Source organism: Entelurus aequoreus, linkage group LG06 (assembly GCF_033978785.1).
Source record: "Entelurus aequoreus isolate RoL-2023_Sb linkage group LG06, RoL_Eaeq_v1.1, whole genome shotgun sequence".
Classification (NCBI taxonomy): domain Eukaryota; kingdom Metazoa; phylum Chordata; class Actinopteri; order Syngnathiformes; family Syngnathidae; genus Entelurus; species Entelurus aequoreus.
This window is the reverse complement of record NC_084736.1, coordinates 77,797,692-77,823,066: the sequence shown is the minus strand read 5'-3', so window position 1 is coordinate 77,823,066 and position 25,375 is coordinate 77,797,692. Positions and strand designations below refer to the sequence as shown.

General features: G+C 43.2%; 1 protein-coding gene across 1 annotated transcript; it reads left to right on the top strand.

Moving 5' to 3' along the window:
- Positions 1–875: 875 nt before the first annotated feature.
- Positions 876–22,381, top strand: npffr1l2 (neuropeptide FF receptor 1 like 2). The gene is made up of 3 exons (XM_062051594.1): positions 876–1,206; positions 16,863–16,962; positions 20,110–22,381. Exons 1-3 carry the CDS (start codon positions 876–878, stop codon positions 21,071–21,073), a joined length of 1,395 nt encoding a protein of 464 aa, XP_061907578.1. The 3' UTR covers positions 21,074–22,381.
- The last annotated feature ends 2,994 nt before the right edge of the window (positions 22,382–25,375 follow it).

Genomic DNA, 25,375 nt, shown 5'->3' with positions numbered 1-25,375 from the left:
TGGAAAATACACGTTCGCTGGGTGTGGAAGAAGCTTGAACGCATAAATAGGAGAAAGCGAGATCTGACAGCAAAGGATAAGTCTTTTGTTGGTTCCACCGGACCACCACCATGTAGCAAGGTCGTCAGACATAAGTATCGGTGGAACGTCCTGGTACATCTGCAGCTCTCTCTCCACTCGTTTCTTGATGGACATGGAGCTCTGTTATTTCGCGGTTATTTGAATTTTTTTTGTAAAGTGAAGCCACACTTTCGACCGCCGACGCCCGCTATCCATGCTTGAGCTTGACTGACTCGCTCGGCTATGCTAACACTTCCGGCGGTGGGCGCTTCTTCGTTGGTGTTCAGCGGCTTCTTCTTCCGGTTCGGCAAACATATTTTTTTCCGGTCGGCGGACTAAATTGGCGTGACAGCATCGAAAATAGGAATCGAAATTCAAACTTTTGAACGATTCCGGGAGAATCGGAAAGTTAGTCCCGGTTCCAATCGATACTCGATACCCAACCCTACCCTGGACACACACTATTCTCCCCTCTCCCCTCAGGCAGGAGACTACGCTCCATCCAGACCAGACCAGAGGTTTTTCCCCCCGGCCATCAGGCACATGAACAATAACTCCAAACAGTAGCTCCTTGAATTCCTTCTAAGTCTCTAACTAGATCTGATAGCTCAGTTACAGCTCTTTTTATTACCAAATATGTGTTATGTGTGTTTTAAGTTGCACGATTGCACCAAGAAAAATTCGTAGTTTGTGAACCCGTTCTCAAACAATGGCAATACAACTATTCTGATTCTGATTCTGATTCTTTAGAGGTACCAACGTATGAATGAAATGACACGTTTAACTCACAACCATTCTTTCTTTTCCAGGAAAGAATGGCGATGCTGAGCAACCTTGGAGATGAAATGGCGGTGATGGAACTCGGATCAGCCAACACTTCCAATACCAGCGTGTCTGATTCCATACACAACATTACCTTGTTACCTTATTATCCACATGCATTGTATGTGGCCACAAGCTATATGCTGGCATACCTCTTCATTTTCCTGCTGTGCATGGTGGGCAACCTGCTCGTGTGCCTGATCGTGCTGGGAAGCCGTCGTATGCGAACCGTCACTAACATGTTCATCTTAAATCTGGCCGTCAGTGACCTTCTGGTGGGCATCTTCTGCATCCCTACTACACTTGTGGACAACCTTATTACAGGTAATTAAAAAGTCATTAATACGATGCAAGACTATTAGTTTAAATGGGACCTGTGATGATTTGAATCTACATTTAATACACTTCCTTGTGGTCTAGACCAGAGCTCTTCAAAAGGGAGATGCGCAGAGGTACTGCAACGTTGGTTGATTAGACTTTTTATTTTATATATTTTTTTATAATCATCCGGAATGTCCTTAAATACATGTGTGTGGATTTTATGGAACACTACCAGGCCTGGCCCTAACCAATCTGGCGCCCTAGGCAAGATTTTAGGTGGCGCCCCCCCACATCGGCAGTGAAGTGTATATACTCACAAGAAACCGAATAGCTTTGTCTTTTACCTTTTTTTTTACTTAAAGAAAGCAAATTAACATATTATATGAGAATGTTATGTTATGATTATCTTTAACCGAATCACAGCAGTGCTCAAATTAAAAAACAGCATTCCCTCTCATGTGATATTGCTTAATTAACATTAATGATGTGCACTTTAACAACTAGGCTTACAACTCTACCTAATATATAAAGGGGTGGAAAAGTGACTATTACCTGCAGGGCAAACATTAGCTAACCAGAAGGCAATAACAATGTAAACAAAAAACACCTGCTTAAAAGATCTAATACAAATGTCCCTGAGGAATGTAAGGTGGGAGTACTGTAATTACCTAACGTTACATTATTATTTTCCATAAAAATTTAGCCCCCTCCACAATATTAACCCGACGTTAAAACAGAACTAGCTATTTATTGATTAGCAATTGCCGAATCATTTAACATTAGCTTAATGCTAAAAAGCCAGGTTACTATCACATTCTGTAACAGACAAATAATTTCATGTAGGCTAACGTTACCTACCTGCTACCTCTGTCTTTTTCTCGTTTCTCCTCCTCTTCTTTTCTCTTTTTTCTTCCCCGGGCACCTGACAGTTTTGGCCGTTTTGACATCTTGTGTTGTTTTTTTGATGTGGTGACGTCCAAAAAGAGTCATGATACGGGAAGGGAGGGGGCGCGCCGTGCGGGGAGGAGGGGGGGGGGGGGCGTATGTTGTAACAAATAATATTTATTTACTTTGCATTTTAATTAACGTGGGATTATTTTTTGTATTTAAAAATAATAGTACCAACTTTTTTTTTCTTTTTTCTTTTTTTCTTCAACATTTGTGGCACTGGCGTGGCGCCCCCTGATGGACGGCGCCCTTAGCATTTGCCTATACGGCCTATTCCACGGGCCGGCCCTGAACACGACCGACACCATGGGTTGCTGCTCAGCTGCACTTTACTGATAATACACAGAATACAATTCTTGTCAATAACTTTCTGCCATCGTCAAGCCCCTATCCCGTTATCGTCGACAAAAGGGAAGTTGGAAGGCGTGTCCAACACATACACTATATTGCCAAAAGTATTTGGCCACCCATCCAAATGATGAGAATCAGGTGTCCTAATCACTTGGCCCGGTGTATAAAATCAAGCACTCAGGCATGGAGACTGTTTCTACAAACATTAGTGAAAGAATGGGCCGCTCTCAGTGATTTCCAGCGTGGAACTGTCATAGGAGGCCACCTGTGCAACAAATCCAGTCGAGAAATTTCCTCACTCCTAAATATTCCAAAGTCAACTTTATTATAGGAAAAGTGAAGAGTTTGGGAACAACAGCAAGTCAGCCACCAAGTGGTAGGCCAAGTAAACTGACAGGGAGGGGTCGGCGGATGCTGAAGTGCATAGTGCAAAGACTTTCTGCACAGTCATTTGCTACAGAGCTCCAAACTTCATGTGACCTTCCAATTAGCCCACGTACAGTACGCAGAGAGCTTCATGGAATGGGTTTCCACGGCCGAGCAGCAGCATCTAAGCCATACATCACCAAGTCCAGTGCAAAACGTGGGATGCAGTGGTGTAAAGCACGTCGCCACTGGACTCTAGAGCAGTGGGGACGCCTTCTCTGGACTGATGAATCACACTTTTTCCATCTGGCAATCTGATGGACCAGTCTGGGTTTGGAGGTTGCCAGGAGAACGCTAGATTTCGGACTGCTTTGTGCAGAGTGTGAAATGTGGTGGAGGAGGAATTATGGTGTGGGGTTGGTTTTTCAGGAGTTGGGCTTGGCCCCTTAGTTCCAGGGAAAGGAACTTTGAATGCTCAAGGATATTAAAACATTTTGGACAATTCCATGGGATGGCACTTCAAGTTCATATGTGAGTAAAGGCAGGTGGCCAAATACTTTTGGCAATATAGTGTATAAAAAGACAGGTGTCACAGTAATTATTGCAGTAGGAGGGACAACGAGACAATGGTTCCACATTGACAAAACATCGAACAACATTCAGGTATTTTTACATGTAACTTACTCATTTTGTGTAATTGTAACAATAATAAAACATTATAAAACACATTATTTACAAGACATAATCGCCCTTGTTACACATGTAACCCATGTAAAAAATATAGTTACTATCCATCCATCCATCTATCTTCTTCCGCTTATCCGAGGTCGGGACTTCCCTCTGTCCAGCCACTTCGTCCAGCTCCTCCCGAGGGATCCCGAGGCGTCCCCAGGCCAGCCGGGAGACGTAGTCTTCCCAACGTGTCCTGGGTCTTCCCCGTGGCCTCTTACCGGTCGGACGTTCCCGAAACACCTCCCTAGGGAGGCGTTCGGGTGGCATCCTGACCAGATGCCCGAACCACCTCATCTGGCTCCTCTCTAAGGGAGAGCCCCGCCACCCGGCGGAGGAAACTCATTTCGGCCGCTTGTACCCGTGATCTTGTCCTTTCGGTCATAACCCAAAGCTCATGACCATAGGTGAGGATGGGAACGTAGATCGACCGGTAAATTGAGAGCTTTGCCTTCCGGCTCAGCTCCTTCTTCACCACAATGGATCGATACAGTGCCCGCATTACTGAAGACGCCGCACCGATCCGCCTGTCGATCCCACGATCCACTCTTCCCTCACTCGTGAACAAGACTCCGAGGTACTTTAACTCCTCCACTTGGGGCAAGGTCTCCTCCCCAACCCGGAGATGGCACTCCACCCTTTTCCGGGTGAGAACCATGAACTCGGACTTGGAGGTGCTGATTCCCATCCCAGTCGCTTCACACTCGGCTGCGAACCGATCCAGTGAGAGCTGAAGATCTTGACCAGATGAAGCCATACCTAATGGCAGACCTAATCCTGCAGCCACCAAACCAGATACTCTCAACGCCCTGACTGCGCCTAGAAATTCTGTCCATAAAAGTTATGAACAGAATCTGTGACAAAGGGCAGCCTTGGTGGAGTCCAACCCTCACTGGAAACGTGTCCGACTTACTGCCGGCAATGCGGACCAAGCTCTGGCACGGATCGTACTAAACCCATACATGTGATTGAGAGGCGATTGCCAAGGTCGCCACAAAGTGGCATTTAGCGAGCACTGACATCAGTTTGGCCACTATTTAGATGGGCCTGGAAGCATAACCACTAAAGAAGCTTCCGGAGTAACACTGGTGCAAAAGACCTTTTGTATGTTCACATGAGTGTTATCAGTGGTGGAACAAGCCAGAGGGCGGGCCCAATGACGGAGCCCCCCTAACCCAAGCAATAAAGCTCACCCTATTGTTTACTGAAGCAGAGATGCTGACTGTGCGTTATGATAAACGTCGCCAGGCTCTGCTTTTTATCGATAGACTTATCAGATTACATTTTTTATTATCTATAGCAGGGGTATCAAAAGTGTGGCCCGGAGGCCATTTGCGGCCCGCAGCCAATGTTTTAAAGTCCCACGGCACAGTCTAAAAATACTATTAAAATAAACAAAAACATAACAAAAGTGGAATAAAAAAGCTTACAGGTGAAATGTTATTTAGAAAAAGTTGCAATGTTGACTAGTAAAACAAAGCAATTTTTTTTTCTTTCAAACTGTCATTGCTCAAAACATGATATTGAATAAAAATGTATGTTTTTATGAATTGTAGGTTGTGAGTTCAAACGCCGGCCGAGTCATACCAAAGACTATAAAAATGGGACCCATTACCTCCCTGCTTGGCACTCAGCATCAAGGGTTGGAATTGGGGGTTAAATCACCAAAAATTATTCCCGGGCGCGGTCACCGCTGCTGCCCACTGCTCCCCTCACCTCCCAGGGGGCGATCAAGGGTGAAAGGTCAAATGCAGAGAATAATTTCGCCACACCTCGTGTGTGTGTGTGACAATCATTGGTACTTTAACTTTAACTTTAAATTATTGACCTATCCAAGGCTCCGATTACTTCGAATGTTCCACTTTGAAAAATATTTTTTTGCATATTTTGTGTTTTTGCCATAAAAAAAACATAGAGGGCCGAAAACAAACAAGAAAAAGAACATCATTAAAAAAAACAAAAATAACAATTGACGGATAGATCTGAAGTTGATGAATGTTTATAACTGAATACATTTATATATGCAATTTAAAAAAAAAAAAGAATTTAACGTTTTTGACAACCTTTTTCCAAAAATACAATGTAGATTGTGAGATATAACAGGATAATGCATACATTTAACATTTGTTTACAAAAAAGTGCAACGCCAAAAATTTACTCTGGGACCCCATTTTTATGACTTCATGGGGTCCCCATTTTGAAAATTCCTAGCGCCATCACTTATATATATATATATATATATATATATATATATATATATATATATATATATATATATATATATATATATATATATATATATATACAGTAGGGATGTCCGATAATGGCTTTTTGCCGATATCCGATATTGTCCAACTCTTTAATTACCGATACCGATATCAACCGATACCGATATCAACCGATATATGCAGTCGTGGAATTAACACATTATTATGCCTAATTTGGACAACCAGGTATGGTGAAGATAAGGTACTTTTTAAAAAAATTTGTAAAATAAGATAAATAAATTAAAAACATTTTCTTGAATAAAAAAGAAAGTACAACAATATAAAAACAGTTACATAGAAACTAGTAATGAATGAAAATTAGTCAAATTAACTGTTAAAGGTTAGTACTATTAGTGGACCAGCAGCACGCACAATCATGTGTGCTTACGGACTGTATCCCTTGCAGACTGTATTGATATATATTGATATATAATGTAGGAACCAGAATATTAATAACAGAAAGAAACAACCCTTTTGTGTTGTGAATGACTGTAAATGGGGGGGGGGTTGGTGCACTAATTGTAAGTGTATCTTGTGTTTTTTATGTTGATTTAATAAAAAATTAAAAAAAATTAAAAACCGATACCGATAATAAAAAAAACGATACCAATCATTTCCGATATTACATTTTAACGCATATATCGTCCGATAATATCGGCAGGCCGATATTATCGGACATCTCTAATATACAGTATATATATATATATACAGTGTGTATGTGGACATATATATACACACTGTATGTATGTGTATTACTGCTGCCTATTTGCTGCAAATTGCTTATCTTTTAGCTCTGTTTGTCGATGGCCTTGTTGCTATGCACAATAACAATAAAGGTTATGATATTCTAAAGCCTTTCATGTGATTGACTTGTTGTGGTGACCTCTGAAACGAAAATGCCAAATGTAAAAGAAAAAAAAACAACGGGGGGAAATAAATATTTTTTTTTCCCCTTGCTGATTTTGAAAAAGGTCATATGTAAACTGCCTGTCAGGTTCAAACACTGATGACGTCTAATAATCAGACAAGAAGCAAGGAATCATGCAGAGACAGAGTTCAATTTAGCTCGAGGAGACACGTGTTTCGGGCTGTATTCTAGATACAGATCCAAACTATGTTCTAAAAGTCCTGCCCGCGTGTCTCCTCTATTTATTTGGAAGGTCCCTGTTACATCACTGTCGTTGAGGGAAGGGGGTAATCTCGACAACTCCAGTTAGACACAATATATGATTATACAAAAATGCAAATATGTTGACACTGGTGTTATCGTCCAGTCTCTGCTTTGTCTGCGTCCCGGTACCCGATGTTCGGCCTTGGCAGTCAGCAGGCCGAGTCTGGACACAACACTGATAAAGAGGCTGGCAATCTTTTGGATTGCCAGCTTTGCACAGATACAATTGATTGATTGATTGAGACTTTTATTAGTAGGTTGCACAGTGAAGTACATATTCCGTACAACTGACCACTAAATGGTAACACCCGAATAAGTTTTTCAACTTGTTTAAGTCGGGGTCCACTTAAATTGATTCATGATACAGATATATACTATCATCATAATACAGTCAAGTAGTGGACATAGAGAGAGAGAGAGAGAGAGAGAGAGAGATCAGAAGGCATAAGAAAAAGTATCTGCATTTGATTGTTTACATTTGATTATTAGCAATCCGGGGAGGGTGTTAGTTTAGGGTTGTAGCTGCCTGGAGGTGAACTTTTATTGCGGTTTTGAAGGAGGATAGAGATGCCCTTTCTTTTATACCTGTTGGGAGCGCATTCCACATTGATGTGGCATAGAAAGAGAATGAGTTAAGACCTTTGTTAGATCGGAATCTGGGTTTAATGTGGTTAGTGGAGCTCCCCCTGGTGTTGTGGTGATGACGGTCATTTACGTTAAGGAAGTAGTTTGACATGTACTTCGGTATCAGGGAGGTGTAGCGGATTTTATAGACTAGGCTCAGTGCAAGTTGTTTAACTCTGTCCTCCACCTTGAGCCAGCCCACTTTAGAGAAGTGGGTAGGAGTGAGGTGGGATCTGGGGTGGAGGTCTAGAAGTAACCTGACTAGCTTGTTCTGAGATGTTTGGAGTTTAGATTTGAGGGTTTTGGAGGTGCTAGGGTACCAGGAGGTGCATGCGTAATCGAAAAAGGGTTGAACGAGAGTTCCCGCCAGAATCCTCAAGGTGCTTTTGTTGACCAGAGAGGTGATTATGTAGAGAAATCTCGTTCATTGGTTAACCTATACAAAAATATCACTTCAGCACAATTGACAATAATTTATAGCAATGGCCCTTAAGCATAAAGTTATGATGATAATATATACATAATTATTCTAACACTGCCTGATCCAAACCTTGTGTCCTACCTGGGGGGTTTGGACCTAGGTCCGCCAAATGAGAGTGCTGGAGCGCAAGGCAGAGCGATAGGTGGCATCCTGGGCACTCATCCCCCTCACTTAACTCTAAGGATCCGGGTCACGGCACCACTGTACCCTGCCTGGTCCAGCCCTGCCAAATAAGAGTACGGGGGTGCTAGCTAGTGTTGCGTCGGACCAGTTCTTCCTCCCAGGGAATCTAAGTTACTGGTCAATCCCAAGTTCTTTCGATGACATATATGCTGAGTAAGAAGGACCGTCAAGACAGAATTGGAATGTTTTCTAGTTTATTCCAAAGCTTTGGGAGGTCAACTCCATCAATACATTCGTATCGGCTGCTCTAGTTGATCTGGCGTTCCAAGGGAAAAAACACACTCTTCTCACACAAAGAAAGACCCCATCCTCCCCCCTCAACACTGATAAGAAACCAGTGGGTGTTGTATTTCACATTCCTGATGGTTTGAGACACTAAACAGGCAATCTGAAGACAAAGAGAAACTGGTATACAGAGTATACATGGAAACATACTAGCTAATCCAAACATGACTATGAATAAAGAAATAACTCTTAAACATACAGTATGCATTCTCCACTCTAGGCATTGAGCGAAAAGCCTGAGCTGTCAACTCGATATCTAGCGCAAACTCTTAAGGCGTCAGGGAGAAAGGTTTACCAACGTACCCTTGCACAACAACAACGCTATTGAGACCAACCGTGGAGCACACCCACCAGACACCACATAAATAGGGAAACGCTATCCTTAAAAAAACGGGAAAAGCCGTTCAGCATTGCTAGGCTTCGCCAGGCGGGACAGCATTAACCGTGTAGTTACAGGTCCAGGGTTTAGTTCAGTGTCTCCTGGTAGTAGAAGTAATAGTAGTATTGTTGATCTTCTGTCCATCCTTCCAGTCAGGGGCATGTTTCTTCTGTTTCTATCTGCAGTTAAGCACGATGCTATCACGTTAGCTTCGTAGCTAAAGTGTTTCGCCGATGTATTGTCGTGGTGATAAAAGTCGCTGTGAATGTCCATTTCGCGTTCTCGACTCTCATTTTCAAGAGGATATAGTATCCGAGGTGGTTTAAAATACAAATCCGTGATCCACAATAGAAAAAGGAGAGAGTGTGGAATCCAATGAGCCAGCTTGTACCTAAGTTACGGTCAGAGCAAAACAAGATACATCCTGGCGTCCTGCGCTGCACTCTAATCCATCACTCTCACTTTCCTCATCCACAAATCTTTCATCCTCGCTCAAATTAATGGGGTAATCGTCGCTTTCTCGGTCTGAATCGCTCTCGCTGCTGGTGGGAATGATTGTAAACAATGTGCAGATGTGAGGCGCTCCACAACCTGTGACGTCACGCTACTTCCGGCACAGGCAAGTTGCAAACTTTATCGTCGATGTTCTCTACTAAATCCTTTCATTAAAAATATGTCAATATCGCGAAATGATCAAGTATGACACATAGAATGGACCTGCTATCCCCGTTTAAATAAGAACATTTCATTTCAGTAGGCCTTTAAGCCCAGCGTGCAGGTTTTAACAAGGTTTTAATAATCGCAAGGTTTTAAATAAAGTTCTCTCTCCAGCAGGACGCGACTTCTCAGCCACGTCCGTATCCTCTCTCCCCTCCTGCTCCCGGCCGCTTACTGTTAAAGACAACAGATGATTACCGTAATTTCCGGACTGTAAGCCGCACCTGACTATAAGCCGCACCAGCTAAATTTAGGGGAACATACAGATTGCTCCATATATAAGCCGCACCCGACTATAAGCCGCAGGGTTTTGATGTGTAATTACCGTAGTATATAGGGGTTCCTGCTACCACGGAGGGGATTGTCGGGACAGAGATGACTGTTTGGGAACGCAAAGCGTCCCATTTATTAACAATAAATCTTTCAATCATTCAATCAAACTTTCACATCTTTGACATGGCGAACAGCATTCGTGCAGAGTACAAATAATACAACGGTGCAAAGTAATACAAAGTGCTCGCCTGTACGTTATCAAAATAACCAGCCTACCGGTATATGAAAAGTCAGTCTTTAATCATTGTGTCATCGTCTTCCTCCTGCGTACTAAAACCACCGAAATCCTCTTCGTCGGTGTCGGAGAAGAACAGGCCGTATATAAGCCGCACCCTCGTATAAGCCGCAGGGACCAGAACGAGGGGAAAAAGTAGCGGCTTATAGTCCGGAAATTACGGTAGATTAACACGTACCACCTGTGAAATCTAATCACTTGCCAGCTGTGTCTCGCCGTCAGCACTGCCACGCAGTTACTTTTGGAGGGAAGTAGAATTTTCTCCAGCAAACAAGAGTCCTGTTGTTCAACTTTTCTGGAGTACTTTATAATATAGCACAATGTAGACCCAAGGTCGCACCTGGTCGCTCACAAAAGACTTATAAACAAGCACGTACTATATGGAGGCTGCCAAAACATATTGATTTTTTTTTTTTTTTAACAAAGTATGCTTTAGAAATATTACTGGATATAAGAAAATGGTTGTTATTGTCGTGTTGCTGTATGGCCTTTGTAACGACATAAGCTTTGTGAGGAAATATTCCCGTCTTCGGTTAAATACATTCCACGATGTACCCCCAGATGGTTGTTTTCTCAAATACGTCAGTCGCATACTCACTGTATTGTGTTTTTGTACAGCAAGTGATGCTCCAATTCTCATCCCAAGATCGAAGAATTACTAACTTTAATGTGAGTTTGAGAACCCAATGTGATAACAACATTTTATTAGAGATGTCCGATATCGGTCTGCCGATATTATCGGCCGATAAATGCGTTAAAATGTAATATCGGAAATTATCGGTATCGTTTTTTTTTATTATCAGTATTGTTTTTTTTTATTATCAGTATTGGTTTTTTTTGTTTTTTTAAAATTAAATCCACATAAAAAACACAAGATACACTTACAATTAGTGCACCAACCCAAAAAACCTCCCTCCTCATTCACACAAAAGGGTTGTTTCTTTCTGTTATTAATATTCTGGTTCCTACATTATATATCAATATATATCAATACAGTCTGCAAGGGATACAGTCCGTAAGCACACATGATTGTGCGTGCTGCTGCTCCACTAACAGTACTAACCTTTAACAGTTAATTTTACAAATTTTCATTAATTACTAGTTTCTATGTAACTGTTTTTATATTGTTTTACTTTCTTTTTTATTCAAGAAAATGTTTTTAATTTATTTCTTATTTTATTTGATTCATTTTTTTTAAAAGTACCTTATCTTCACCATACCTGGTTGTCCAAATTAGGCATAATAATGTGTTAATTCCACGACTGTATATATCGGTTGATATCGGTAATTAAAGAGTTGGACAATATCGGCATATCGGATATCAGCAAAAAGCCATTATCGGACATCCCTACATTTTATTATAAAAAATAAGAAGACCTTTGATCATTTTAATATACATTTAACCAGTGGGCAAGGCGTTCTCTGCTGGCCTAACATAACCAAGTATTTTTTATTTACTTTACCTAATTATCTAAAATTATTCATACAAACCCACGTTTCCATATGAGTTGGGAAATTGTGTTAGATGTAAATATAAACGGAATACAATGATTTGCAAATCCTTTTCAACCCATATTCAATTGAATGCACTACAAAGACAACATATTTGATGTTCAAACCCATAAACTTTATTTTTTTTTTGCAAATAATAATTAACTTAGAATTTCATGGCTGCAAAGGCATGTTCACCACTGTGTTACATCACCTTTCCTTTTAACAACACTCAGTAAACGATTGGGAATTGAGGAAACTAATTGTTGAAGCTTTAAAAGTGGAATTCTTTCCCATTCTTGTTTTATTTAGAGCTTCAGTCGTTCAACAGTCCGGGGGTCTCCGCTGTCGTATTTTACGCTTCATAATGCGCCACACATTTTCGATGGGAGACAGGTCTGGACTGCAGGCGGGCCAGTCTAGTACCCGCACTCTTTTTTTTTTACAAAGCCACGCTGTTGTAACACGTGGCTTGGCATTGTCTTGCTGAAATAAGCAGGGGCGCCCATGAAAAAGACGGCGCTTAGATGGCAACATATGTTGTTCCGAAACCCGTATGTACCTTCAAGCATTAATGGTGCCTTCACAGATGTGTAAGTTACCCATGTCTTGGGCACTAATACACCCCCATACCATCACACATGCTGGCTTTTCAACTTTGCGTCGATAACAATCTGGATGGTTCGCTTCCCCTTCGGTCTGGATGACACAATGTCGAATATTTCCAAAAACAATTTGAAATGTGGACTCGTCAAAGCACAGAACACTTTTCCACTTTGCATGAGTCCATCTTAGATGATCTCGGGCCCAGAGAAGCCGGCGGCGTTTCTGGGTGTTGTTGATAAACGGCTTTCGCTTTGCATAGTAGAGCTTTAACTTGCACTTACAGATGTAGCGACAAACTGTATTTAGTGACAGTGGTTTTCTGAAGTGTTCCTGTGCCCATGTGGTGATATCCTTTAGAGATTGATGTCGGTTTTTGATACAGTGCCGTCTGAGGGATCGAAGGTCACGGTCATTCAATGTTGGTTTCCGGCCATTATGTGGAGTGATTTCTCCAGAATCTCTGACCCTTTTGATGATATTATGGACCGTAGATGTTGAAATCCAACTATCGTGGGATCACACTCCTCAGCCTTCCTGGTAAGGTTTATTCGGGTGTACTGGAGAGGAGGCTACGCCGGATAGTCGAACCTCGGATTCAGGAGGAACAGTGTGGTTTTCGTCCTGGTCGTGGAACTGTGGACCAGCTCTATACTCTCGGCAGGGTCCTTGAGGGTGCATGGGAGTTTGCCCAACCAGTCTACATGTGCTTTGTGGACTTGGAGAAGGCATTCGACCGTGTCCCTCGGGAAGTCCAGTGGGGAGTGCTCAGAGAGTATGGGGTTTCGGACTGTCTGATTGTGGCGGTCCGCTCCCTGTATGATCCGTGTCAGAGCTTGGTCCGCATTGCCGGCAGTAAGTCGGACACGTTTCCAGTGAGGGTTGGACTCCGCCAAGGCTGCCCTTTGTCACCGATTCTGTTCATAACTTTTATGGACAGAATTTCTAGGCGCAGTCAAGGTGTTGAGGGGATCCGGTTTGGTGGCTGCAGGATTAGGTCTCTGCTTTTTGCAGATGATGTGGTCCTGATGGCTTCATCCGGCCAGGATCTTCAGCTCTCGCTGGATCGGTTCGCAGCCGAGTGTGAAGCGACTGGGATGAGAATCAGCACCTCCAAGTCCGAGTCCATGGTTCTCGCCCGGAAAAAGGTGGAGTGCCATCTCCGGGTTGGGGAGGAGACTCTGCCCCAAGTGGAGGAGTTCAAGTACCTAGGAGTCTTGTTCACGAGTGAGGGAAGAGTGGATCGTGAGATCGACAGGCGGATCGGTGCGGCGTCTTCAGTAATGCGGACGCTGTATCGATCCGTTGTGGTGAAGAAGGAGCCGAGCCTGAAGGCAAAGCTCTCAATTTACCGGTCGATCTACGTTCCCATCCTCACCTATGGTCATGAGCTTTGGGTTATGACCGAAAGGACAAGATCACGGGTACAAGCGGCCGAAATGAGTTTCCTCCGCCGGGTGGCGGGGCTCTCCCTTAGAGATAGGGTGAGAAGCTCTGCCATCCGGGGGGAGCTCAAAGTAAAGCCGCTGCTCCTCCACATCGAGAGGAGCCAGATGAGGTGGTTCGGGCCTCTGGTCAGGATGCCACCCGAACGCCTCCCTAGGGAGGTGTTTAGGGCACGTCCAACCGGTAGGAGGCCACGGGGAAGACCCAGGACACGTTGGGAAGACTATGTCTCCCGGCTGGCCTGGGAACGCCTCGGGATCCCCCGGGAGGAGCTGGACGAAGTGGCTGGGGAGAGGATAGTCTGGGCTTCCCTGCTTAGGCTGCTGCCCCCGCGACCCGACCTCGGATAAGCGGAAGAAGATGGATGGATGGATGGATGTTGAAATCCCTAAATTTCTTGCAATTGCACTTTGAGAAACATTCTTAAACTGTTTGACTATTTGCTCACGCAGTTGTGGACAAAGGGGTGTACCTCGCCCCATCCTTTCTTGTGAAAGACTGAGCATTTTTTTGGGAAGCTGTTTTTATACCCAATCATGGCACCCATCTAGCCTGCACACATGTGGGATGTTCCAAATAAGTGTTTGATGAGCATTCCTCAACTTTATCAGTATTTATTGCCACCTTTCCCAACTTCTTTGTCACGTGTTATATCATAAAGTTAATGATTATTTGCACAAAAAAAATGTTTATGAGTTTGAACATCAAATATGTTGTCTTTGTAGCATATTCAACTGAATATGGGTTGAAAAGGATTTGCAAATCATTGTATTCCTTTTATCAATGAATGAATGAATGAATGAATGAATGAATGAATGATCTTTATTGTCATTGTGCATGTACAGGTACAGGTCCAACAAAATTTAGGTTGCTTCCCTAAGGTGCTTTGCATTTTTAAAAAAGAAGAAGAAACCACACAATATACAAAAACAACACAATATACACAATATGCAATATGGCCTAAGACCACTCTAAGAGGCAATGTAAAAAAAAACGAGACAGTAAAAAGTATAAAGTGACTAGTGAACTGACTAGAGAGGAGTAATGCTGGTTCCCAGTGTGCTGAGGGGGTGGGAGTCAGCATTTCCTACCTCCTATGCTGTGCAGGCATTTTATTTTGGATTAAAATATATAAATAATAATCGCTGATTGCACAGTCCCGGATCGTGATTGACCGGTGGCATGAGTTTTTATTTATTTATTTAAATTTTTTTACATTCCAGCTGCGTTTAGTGCAGTTATGGCCCGGGGGTAGAAACTGTTCTTGAGTCTATTTGTGCGGGTTCGCATGGTTCTGAAACGTCTGCCGGAAGGCAGCCGATCGAAGTGGCTGTTGCCGGGGTGGGATGGGTCCTTGAGTATGTTGGCTGCCTTCTTCAGGCAGCGGGAGTCGTACAGTTCTTCCAGGGAGGGGAGGGGGCACCCGATGATTTTTTGGGCCGATTTGATCAATCAATCAATCAATCAATGTTTATTTATATAGCCCTAAATCACAAGTGTCTCAAAGGGCTGTACAAGCCACAACGACATCCTCGGTACAGAGCCCACATACGGGCAAGGAAAAACTCACCCCAGTGGGACGTCGGTGAATGACTATGAGAAACCTTGGAGAGGACCGCATATGTGGGTAACCCCCCCCCCCCCCCCTCTAGGGGAGACCGAAAGCAATGGATGTCGAGTGGGTCTGACATAACATTGTGAAAGTCCAGTCCACAGTGGATCCAACACATCAGCGAGAGTCCAGTCCACAGCGGGGCCAACAGGAAACCATCCCGAGCGGAGACGGGTCAGCAGCGCAGAGATGTCCCCAACCGATGCACAGGCTAGTGGTCCACCCGGGGTCCCGACTCTGGACAGCCAGCACTTCATCCATGGCCACCGGACCTATGCAACTCCCCCTCGCAAGGGACAGGGGAGAAGAGGAGAGAAGAAAACAAACAGCAGATCAACTGGTCTAAAAAGGGGGTCTATTTAAAGGCTAGATTATACAAATGAGTTTTAAGATGGGACTTAAATGCTTCTACTGAGGTAGCATCTCTAACTGTTACCGGGAGGGCATTCCAGAGTACTGGAGCCTGAATAGAAAACGCTCTATAGCCCGCAGACTTTTTTTTGGCTCTGGGAATCACTAATAAGCCGGAGTTCTTTGAACGCAGATTTCTTGTCGGGACATATGGTACAATACAATCAGCGAGATAGGCTGGAGCTAAACCGTGTAATATTTTATACGTAAGTAGTAAAACCTTAAAGTCGCATCTTAAGTGCACAGGAAGCCAGTGCAGGTGAGCCAGTATAGGCGTAATATGATCAAACTTTCTTGTTTTTGTCAAAAGCCTTGCAGCCGCATTTTGTACCAACTAACGACTTTATATTTACATCTAACACAGTTTCCCAACTCATATGGAAACGGGGTTTGTATTCTCTTCATGTCTTATTATGCTCCTTCCTGTGCTGTTGTTTTTAGGTTAGAGTTCTTATCCAATCAGAATTCAGCTAGCTTATGTTGCCATGCTGTACCAAATCTGCCCGGGACCTTCAGAATCAACAATGTCTGTGCACTGTAAGTGAACGGGCACATACAGTTGACAGACAATTGCGACAGCCAATCAGATCAACAGTTGTTGTCAGTAAGACCTTCTAGCTGGCCTAAGGTTGAACGTGATATTTACGCGTCCTGTGATTGGATACTCATCGATACCGTTAGCGGATGAATTTGAGAACGATAGCCAATCAGATCACAACTTGTTGACAGTAACCTATCTAGGTAGCCTGATGTTAACAAGACTGCGGGACATTTGGTACAATACAATCAGCAAGATAGGATGGAGCTAGACCGTGTAGTATTTTATACGTAAGTAGTAAAACCCTTAAAATCGCATTTTAAGTGCACAGGAAGCCAGTGCAGGTGAGCCAGTATAGGTATGTATATATGTATATATGTATATACAGTATAGGCGTAATATGATCAAACTTTCTTGTTCTTGTCAAAAGTGATACAATGACTGTTTGATTCCAATTTTAACTGTACTGTATTTTTGTTTTATTAACAGGTTGGCCCTTTTCCAAAATAATGTGCAAGCTGAGCGGTTTTGTTCAGGGCGTGTCTGTGTCTGCATCGGTCTTCACGTTGGTGGCTATAGCTGTCGAAAGGTTAGTCTCGTTATTTTTACTTAAATGTGGTCTTGATACAGTTTGTCCTGCAATAGTAACCCACAGTGCATAATGTTATGTACACCAGTCGATCTTTCTGACCTTTCTGGTAGATCCCGAAAAATATTTGGGGAAAAATAAATGGAGCGCTCTCCCCTCCCGGCGAGTGACCAACAGACCTGCCTTACTAAGAGGCACGCATTTCAAACTTTGAACACGCCCGCCGCTCTCCAGACATGAACTCTGCCTTGGCCCGCCTCGTGCTCCGTCCCCAAAACCCACGCATAGCTACCACAACGAGGCGCCAACTTGAACACACCGTTCACACACTGACGGCGGGACTGGTGACGAACCCCAAGATGCAGAGATTGGCAGGCTTGGTGCAGGAAAACAGGATTTGAATGTCCAAAAAATGCAAGGAAAACACAAACCAGAAACCAGGAAACAGGCAAACTTGAGACAGCAAACAGGAACTAGGAAACAGGCAAACTTGAGACAGCAAACAGGAACCAGGAAACAGGCAAACTTGAGACAGCAAACAGGAACCAGGAAACAGGCAAACTTGAGACAGCAAACAGGAAACCAGGAAACAGGAAGAACTGGAGACAGCAAACAGGAACTAGGAAACAGGCAAACTTGAGACAGCAAACGGGAACTAGGAAACAGGCAAACTTGAGACAGCAAACAGGAACCAGGAAACAGGCAAACTTGAGACATCAAACAGGAACCAGTAAACAGGCAAACTTGAGACAGCAAACAGGAAACCAGGAAACAGGAAGAACTGGAGACAGCAAACAGGAACTAGGAAACAGGCAAACTTGAGACAGCAAACGGGAACTAGGAAACAGGCAAACTTGAGACAGCAAACAGGAACCAGGAAACAGGCAAACTTGAGACATCCAACAGGAACCAGTAAACAGGCAAACTTGAGACAGCAAACAGGAAACCAGGAAACAGGAAGAACTGGAGACAGCAAACAGGAACTAGGAAACAGGCAAACTTGAGACAGCAAACGGGAACTAGGAAACAGGCAAACTTGAGACAGCAAACAGGAACCAGGAAACAGGCAAACTTGAGACATCAAACAGGAACCAGTAAACAGGCAAACTTGAGACAGCAAACAGGAAACCAGGAAACAGGAAGAACTGAAGACAGCAAACAGGAACTAGGAAACAGGCAAACTTGAGACAGCAAACGGGAACTAGGAAACAGGCAAACTTGAGACAGCAAACAGGAACTAGGAAACAGGCAAACTTGAGACAGCAAACGGGAACTAGGAAACAGGCAAACTTGAGACAGCAAACAGGGACCAGGAAACAGGCAAACTTGAGACATCAAACAGGAACCAGTAAACAGGCAAACTTGAGACAGCAAACAGGAAACCAGGAAACAGGAAGAACTGGAGACAGCAAACAGTCGAAAGTGTTCAGCGTACAGGAACTGCTCACAGTCCACGGCCTTACAGCTAGTAATACTCCAGCCCTGACTGGAGGGAGAGGCAGGTATAAATAGGAGCCTGATTGGCAATTGCCACCAGGTGTGCCAGACTGCCAATCAGGTACAGGTGAGGGAAACAAGCGCTCAGGGAGACATGCAGGAAAAGGTACGCTGACAGGAAATAAAACAAACACAGAGAAAAAACCCAAAACATAACCAAACTGTCAGTGACAATCCTGACACTCTGAACCTTTTCATGATATTATGGACCGTGGATGGTGAAATCCCTAAATTCCTTGCAATAGCTGGTTGAGAAATGTTGTTCTTAAACTGTTGGACAATTTGCTCACCTATTAGTTGACAAAGTGGTGACCCTCGCCCCATCCTTGTTTGTGAATGGAAGCTGCTTTTATAGCCAATCATGGCACCCACCTGTTCCCAATCAGCCTGTTCACCTGTGGGATGTTCCAAATAAGTGTTTGATGAGCGTTCCTGAACTTTATCAGTCTTTTTTTGCCACTTTTTTGAAACATGTTGCAAGCGTCAAACTCCAAATGAGCTAATATTTGCAAAAAAATAACAACGTTTCTCAGTCCGAACGTTAAGTATCTTGTCTTTGCAGTCTATTCAATTGAATATCGTCATGATCCGTGGCCCGGATCATGTTTTGTTATTTTCTGTTAGTTTTGGACTCCCTTAGTTCCTGTTTGTGCACCTCTGGGTTTGTTTTAGCTTCCATGGGGATTAATTTATTCACCTCTCTCGCCACGCTCAGTCTGGCTTCATTGTTTGCTTCGTGCGACAGTTGCGTTAGTATTTCTTGACTCCTAGTTCATGCTTCCTGAGCTAACTTGGTACCTTAGCTTCACGTGCGATCGGCCCGTTTTTCCTTCTGCTTGTTTTCTGTTTTTGGTACGCGTTTGATTTTGGAGACGAAATCATGTTCCTACCTGCACGCCTTGTCCGGAGTGGTCCGTCTGCATCTCGGGGGAACGAACCCCGCAGTAAGGGGTCAAGCTGGTGAAGCGCATAGTGCAAAGACTTTCTGCACAGTCAGTTGCTACAGAGCTCCAAACTTCATGTGACCTTCCAATTAGCCCACGTACAGTACTTAGAGAGCTTCATGGAATGGGTTTCCATGGCAATGCAGCTGCATCTAAGCCTTACATCACCAAGTCCAATGCAATGCGTGGGATGCAGTGGTGTAAAGCACGTCACCACTGGACTCTAGAGCAGTGGAGTCGCCTTCTCTGGACTGATGAATCACGTTTTTCCATCTGGCAATCTGATGGACCAGTCTGGGTTTGGAGGTTGCCAGGAAAACGCTACATTTCGGTACCTAACTTGGTACCTTAGCTTCCCGTGCGATCGGCCCGTTTTTCCTTCTGCTTGTTTTCTGTTTTTGGTACGCGTTTGATTTTGGAGACTAAATCATGTTCCTACCTGCACGCCTTGTCCGGAGTGGTCCGTCTGCATCCCGGGGGAACAAAACCCCGTCCCCCGTCGTGACAAATATAGGTTGAAAAGGATTGGCGAATCATTGTATTCTGTTTTTGTTTACCATTTACACAACATGCCAACTTTGCTGGTTTTGGGTTTTGAACACAACTGAATGAAAGTCCTCTAAGTCTGGTGATTGCATAACATTTTCCAGGGGTTGTACAATGGGTTGCTGTGATTTGTCTTATATTTCTTATTTTTCCCCGACAGGTTTCGCTGCATCGTGTACCCTCTGTACCCCAAGCCAACCATACGTGTTGCCCAGGCAGCTATTATGCTGATCTGGGTGCTCGCCATGGCCTTCATGTGTCCAGCTGCAGTTGCACTGACCGTGGAGGAAGTTCCTTTTCACAACATGGTCTACAATGACGATTTCAACCACACAATACCTCTGCACATCTGCTATGAAAACTTTGCCAACCCCAAGATGACAAAGGTTTATACAGCGGTTCTTTTCGCGCACATCTACCTGGTCCCACTGATGGTCATCACAGCCATGTACGGCACCATCGGAGTCAAGCTGTGTTCATCTGGGACTGCGAACCGAAGGCCGCACGGGGCCAACATTCAGCGGGTGGTTTCTCGGAGAAAAATCCGGGCGATAAAGATGCTGGTCCTTGTGACCTTGCTTTTTATGTTGTCATGGTTACCACTCTGGACCCTAATGATGATGGCGGACTACGCTGGTTTGGAAAGAGACCAGCTGGATTTATTGATCAGCTACATCTTCCCTTTCGCCCATTGGCTGGCGTTCTCAAATTCCAGCGTCAACCCCATCATCTACGGCTACTACAACGACAACTTTAAAAGGGGATTCCAGGTGGTGTGCAAGTCCAGGGCCTTCTCCAGTCTGTTGGAGTGGCGCGTGTGGAGGAGGATTTCCGGCTGTTTTCGGAAAGAAAACGTGCAAACGCCTTTTCAAGCTACCAACTGCGGAAATAGCGGCGGCCATAACAACCGGCTCCTATTTGGACTGAGAAACCGAGTCCACAATCAAATGTTCAGTGACAAGGCTGAGCGGGATGTGGGTGCAAGAGGCGGGCGTACGGGCCTAAGAAGTGCTACAGAGCAGGGCATAGAAATGTTAGCTTTGAGTAAAAAAAACAGCCACGACGAACATTTGGCGAAAGAAAATGTGGGGCCTGTTTCGCTCCATCGAGCGTGGGATAACTGAGTTCACTTCAGATGAAGCCAAAGGTGGAATTGTTACAACTTACTTTTATTGTAGTCTGTAGAAACGCGCACTTTAACTGCAACCATATTTAGCTGGTCAAGAAAAATACTTGATAACTGTCAGGTACAAACATCGATGACATCTATTACACAAGATAAGAAGCAAGGAAATAAACCGAGACAGGATTCAATTTTGCTCAATTTGAGGAGAAACGTGTCGACCTGTAACCTCTTACAGTGTCACCCACGCTCTTACAAAAAAAATTTTCACGTCTCCTCTTTTATTTGGATATTCCCTGTTTACATAACAACAGCTGTTTCTAAAGGAATGGGGGGTATGTAAACAGACATTGTTTTTGGTCACATTAACACAAAAAGAAAAAGATGCCTGGGGCTTGGACTGGTCCTGGATCGAGCTTGGGCAAGTCTTGAATCACAATAGATAACCCCTCCCGTCTCCTCCCATCGTACACAGCGGGATTTTACAAGCCTTTGGCTTGGTGCAACAAAGACAGCCTCTTGTCTGTTCACTGGGAACTCAGAGAACGGAAAGTTTTTTTGACAATTTACATACAATTTTTCTGACAATAACCACTACCTCCTGATTTCCACGTTGAGAATGTAAATTGTAAAGCACTTAATTCTTCAAATGCCACGAGGCATCACAACGTTACAGTCATCAGCGTCGTCACTGTTTACAGAAGTCCATGTTGGACTTTCACCTATAAAGTATTTTTCTACCGTAAAGTGATTTGACACAGTTACCTCATTTACCTACTGATTCTCAGATTGATAATTGAACCAGAAACCTTCAGGTTGTCATAAGACCGCCTGAGCAAGGGCGTTGATTGGCGTGGCGATAAAGGTGTGATGACTAGTTTTGGTATTGTTTATGTCCACAACAGTTTATGTCGACATCAGTCAGCCAATCCCAAGCCCTTACATCGTCAACTGTAGATATCACCTGCTACCTAACCTGCACTTGCCAGTTGTGTTTATGTCCGTGCTGCAGCATTTAGGTTTGAAACGCACATTCTCATATTTAACTTCCAAATGCAGGGTGGTGTTCTAGACGGGGGGCATCAAACTTGTATTTTTTGAGAGCCTCATCACAGTTATAACTGTCCTCAGAGGGCCGCTTGTAACAGTGAATATATATGAAAATAAACTTACGTCAATCATCCATCCATCCATTTTATACCGCTTGTCCATTTTGGGGGCACTGGAGCCTATCTCAGCCGCATTCGGGTGGAAGGCGGGGGTACACCCCGGACAAGTCGCCACCTCATCGCAGGGCCAACACAGATAGACGGACAACATTCACACTCACATTCACACACTAGGGACCATTTAGTGTTGCCAATCAACCTATCCCCAGGTGCATGTCTTTGGAGGTGGGAGGGGCCTATCCCCAGGTGCATGTCTTTGGAGGTGGGAGGGGCCTATCCCCAGGTGCATGTCTTTGGAGGTGGGAGGGGCCTATCCCCAGGTGCATGTCTTTGGAGGTGGGAGGGGCCTATCCCCAGGTGCATGTCTTCGGAGGTGGGAGGAAGCCGGAGTACCCGGAGGGAACCCACACAGTCACGGGGAGAACATGCAAACTCCACACAGAAAGATCCCGAGCCCGGGATTGAACTCGGGACTACTTAGGACCTTCGTAGTGTGAGGCACATGCACTAACCCCTGTTCCACCATGCTGTCAATCAAAGTTTATTTATGTAGCCCTTAATCACAAGTGTCTCAAACGATATGCTCAACTCAGATCCCACATCAGGGCAAGAAAAAACTCAACCCAAAGGGCACAATGAGAAACCTCGAAGGGGACCGCAGATGTGGGGACCCCGTTCTTTCAATTTTGACAAAAAAAAATGCATATTTTAGACTTTTATACTATCTGATCATTTTATTTTATTTTTTTTAAAATGTTATTTATTTTAATAATGTCCTATCTGATCATTTTAAACTATTTTTGTGAGATAAAAACAAATCGTTAAATATCTGCTTGTCACCTTTATATATGATATTAAAGCAAGTTATACATAAAATCTAATAATAAAATGCATATGCACTTTGACTAATTAATTTGTCATTTTTTTCATTTATTCATTTATTTATTTCAGGCAATGACATAAAAAAAAGTACAAAGTTGACAACACATAATAATATAAATTAATATTGTGCAAAAGGTAATGTATAGTATGTAATGCATGATTGTCCAGTTTTGCCTGAAAGGGAGTGGGAAGAAGATAATTTATTTAATCCCACCCCCAATTCTCCATTCAGTGATTATTCACATGAGTTTCACTCTTACTTTGTTCAAGGATTATAACACAAATGTTGTATCATAGTGGCATTACCACAGGTAACAATAATTATTACACTGTCATAATAATAATAATGATAGATTTTATTTGTAAAAATAAATTGTAAACAAACTCAAGGTGGTAGAGTGTATTAAAAAAAATTAAAATAAAAAGATAATAAAAATAAAAACTAGAACAGCCAAATAGCTAAAACTAGTATGCATATATCTAAAACAAGGCTTTTTTAAAAAGAAGGGTTTTTAAGCCTTTTTTAAAAGAATCCACAGTCTGTGGTGCCCTCAGGTGGTCAGGGAAAGCGTTCTTTTTTCTAACCCCCCCTCTGCCATCCACTCTTTAACGAAAAAAAACAAACATTTGGAATGAAAAAAAACAAAAAGAAAGATGGATGGCTCTACACTGTAACAATAAGTTGTATCAACAATGGTAATAGACAACGTAGCAATAATGGTAAGGAAACATTGAGCACATGTTAACACTTTGAGACCGAGTACAACAGCAGGTCAAATTAAAGACCCTCATCTCTATATTCGAACCAGACCCCATGTTTGTATAATAGTTTAAATCCATTAATAGTTTGGCATTGCTTGTGTTGCAAGTCCAATTGGTTCTATAGTTTTACTCCGCATACAAACACACAAAAACGTTTACGAGTGGTTTGAGCTCTCGGCAATGAGGACTATCCAAAGCTTCTCAAGTTATGAGCCTGTTATAATGAGGTATAATCATGGTTAATCACAGGTTATTACCCGCATGCATAATGTCAATTATTTTTTAAAAAGCATCCTTCTGAAAGCAGCCATTACTGCGATGTGGCCCTCAATGAAAATGAGTTTGACACCCCTGACTTGGCCTTTGTGCACCTTTTGTAACGCTAAATGAAAGTGATGAACGTGTATTTGCTTAATGTTACGGTCTTTTGTGGCATTATCAAAAGCACTCGATTGTGGTTCATGCTTACCAATATGCACGTTACACACCACGGCTTTAAAATTAGCCCTCAGAAATGGTCAAAAATGGGGTTTATTGTGAAAGTGTTCATTTCCTACTATTTCTTAGTGTGATGTTTCTTGTACGTCTTTGTACGGTTTGCACTTTTGTTGTTCAAATTTCCGAGGCCCCCTGTGTAAAGTGGCGTTCAGAATGAAAAAAAACATGTCAATGCTCTCTGTTGTCAACATGTAACATGCTACTTGACATGTTTGTTTATATTGTTATCGTGTGACCATACTTCAGAGTGCACTCATGTTCCCTCACAAGCTAATTGTCAGGTTCAAACACTGATGACATCTATTAAACAAGACAAAAAGCAAGGAATCAAACAGAGACAGAATTAAATTGAGCTCAATTGAGGAGAAACGTCTCAGCTGTACTCTTGTACAGTCTCCCACCACGCTCTGACGAAAAATTGTACGCCTCTTTTATTTGGACTTTCCCTGATGACATGGCTGTTTCTAGGGGAAGGGGGTCGTAAACAGCCGCTGCCTTTAGTCACAAAACAGTTCAAAGAAAAGAGGGGAGTCAGGCCCTGCTTCCTCTCCGCTTTGTAGATCTCGGGTCAAGACAAAATCTTCCTGTGGATTACAACGCATCAAAGAAACCGACACCTTCATGTCGCTTCCCATCCTACGCAGCGGCGTTTTACAAGCCTTTTGCTTGGAAGGATCAAAGAGAGCTTTTGTCCTCATTGAAACACAAAGTTTGTGGTACAATTATTCCGACACTGATATTATCTAATTTAATGTAAAATGTCAATTGAATTTTCGAGCCAACCTTCTGTGAATATTTCATCCATGTTATATAAGCCTCACGTACTGCAAGTGTATGCATGTACGTGTACAATAAATGTGTATTTGTTCTCTGTTACACGTTTCTAATGTTGATTGAACACCTGTATATGTTATTAAAAATGTCATGTTTAATTATATATTTGTTATAAATCTATACGAGTTGTTTCCGCTTACTTGGAGTCTTTCGAGCCC

Bases quoted from the DNA above. Each gene is read 5' to 3' on its own strand.
- npffr1l2 (XM_062051594.1), top strand. From the start codon at position 876: ATGGCGATGCTGAGCAACCTTGGAGATGAAATGGCGGTGATGGAACTC. The intron at 1,207-16,862 runs GTAATTAAAAAG...TTTTATTAACAG, and splicing joins TGTGGACAACCTTATTACAG to GTTGGCCCTTTTCCAAAATA. The intron at 16,963-20,109 runs GTTAGTCTCGTT...TTTCCCCGACAG, and splicing joins GTGGCTATAGCTGTCGAAAG to GTTTCGCTGCATCGTGTACC.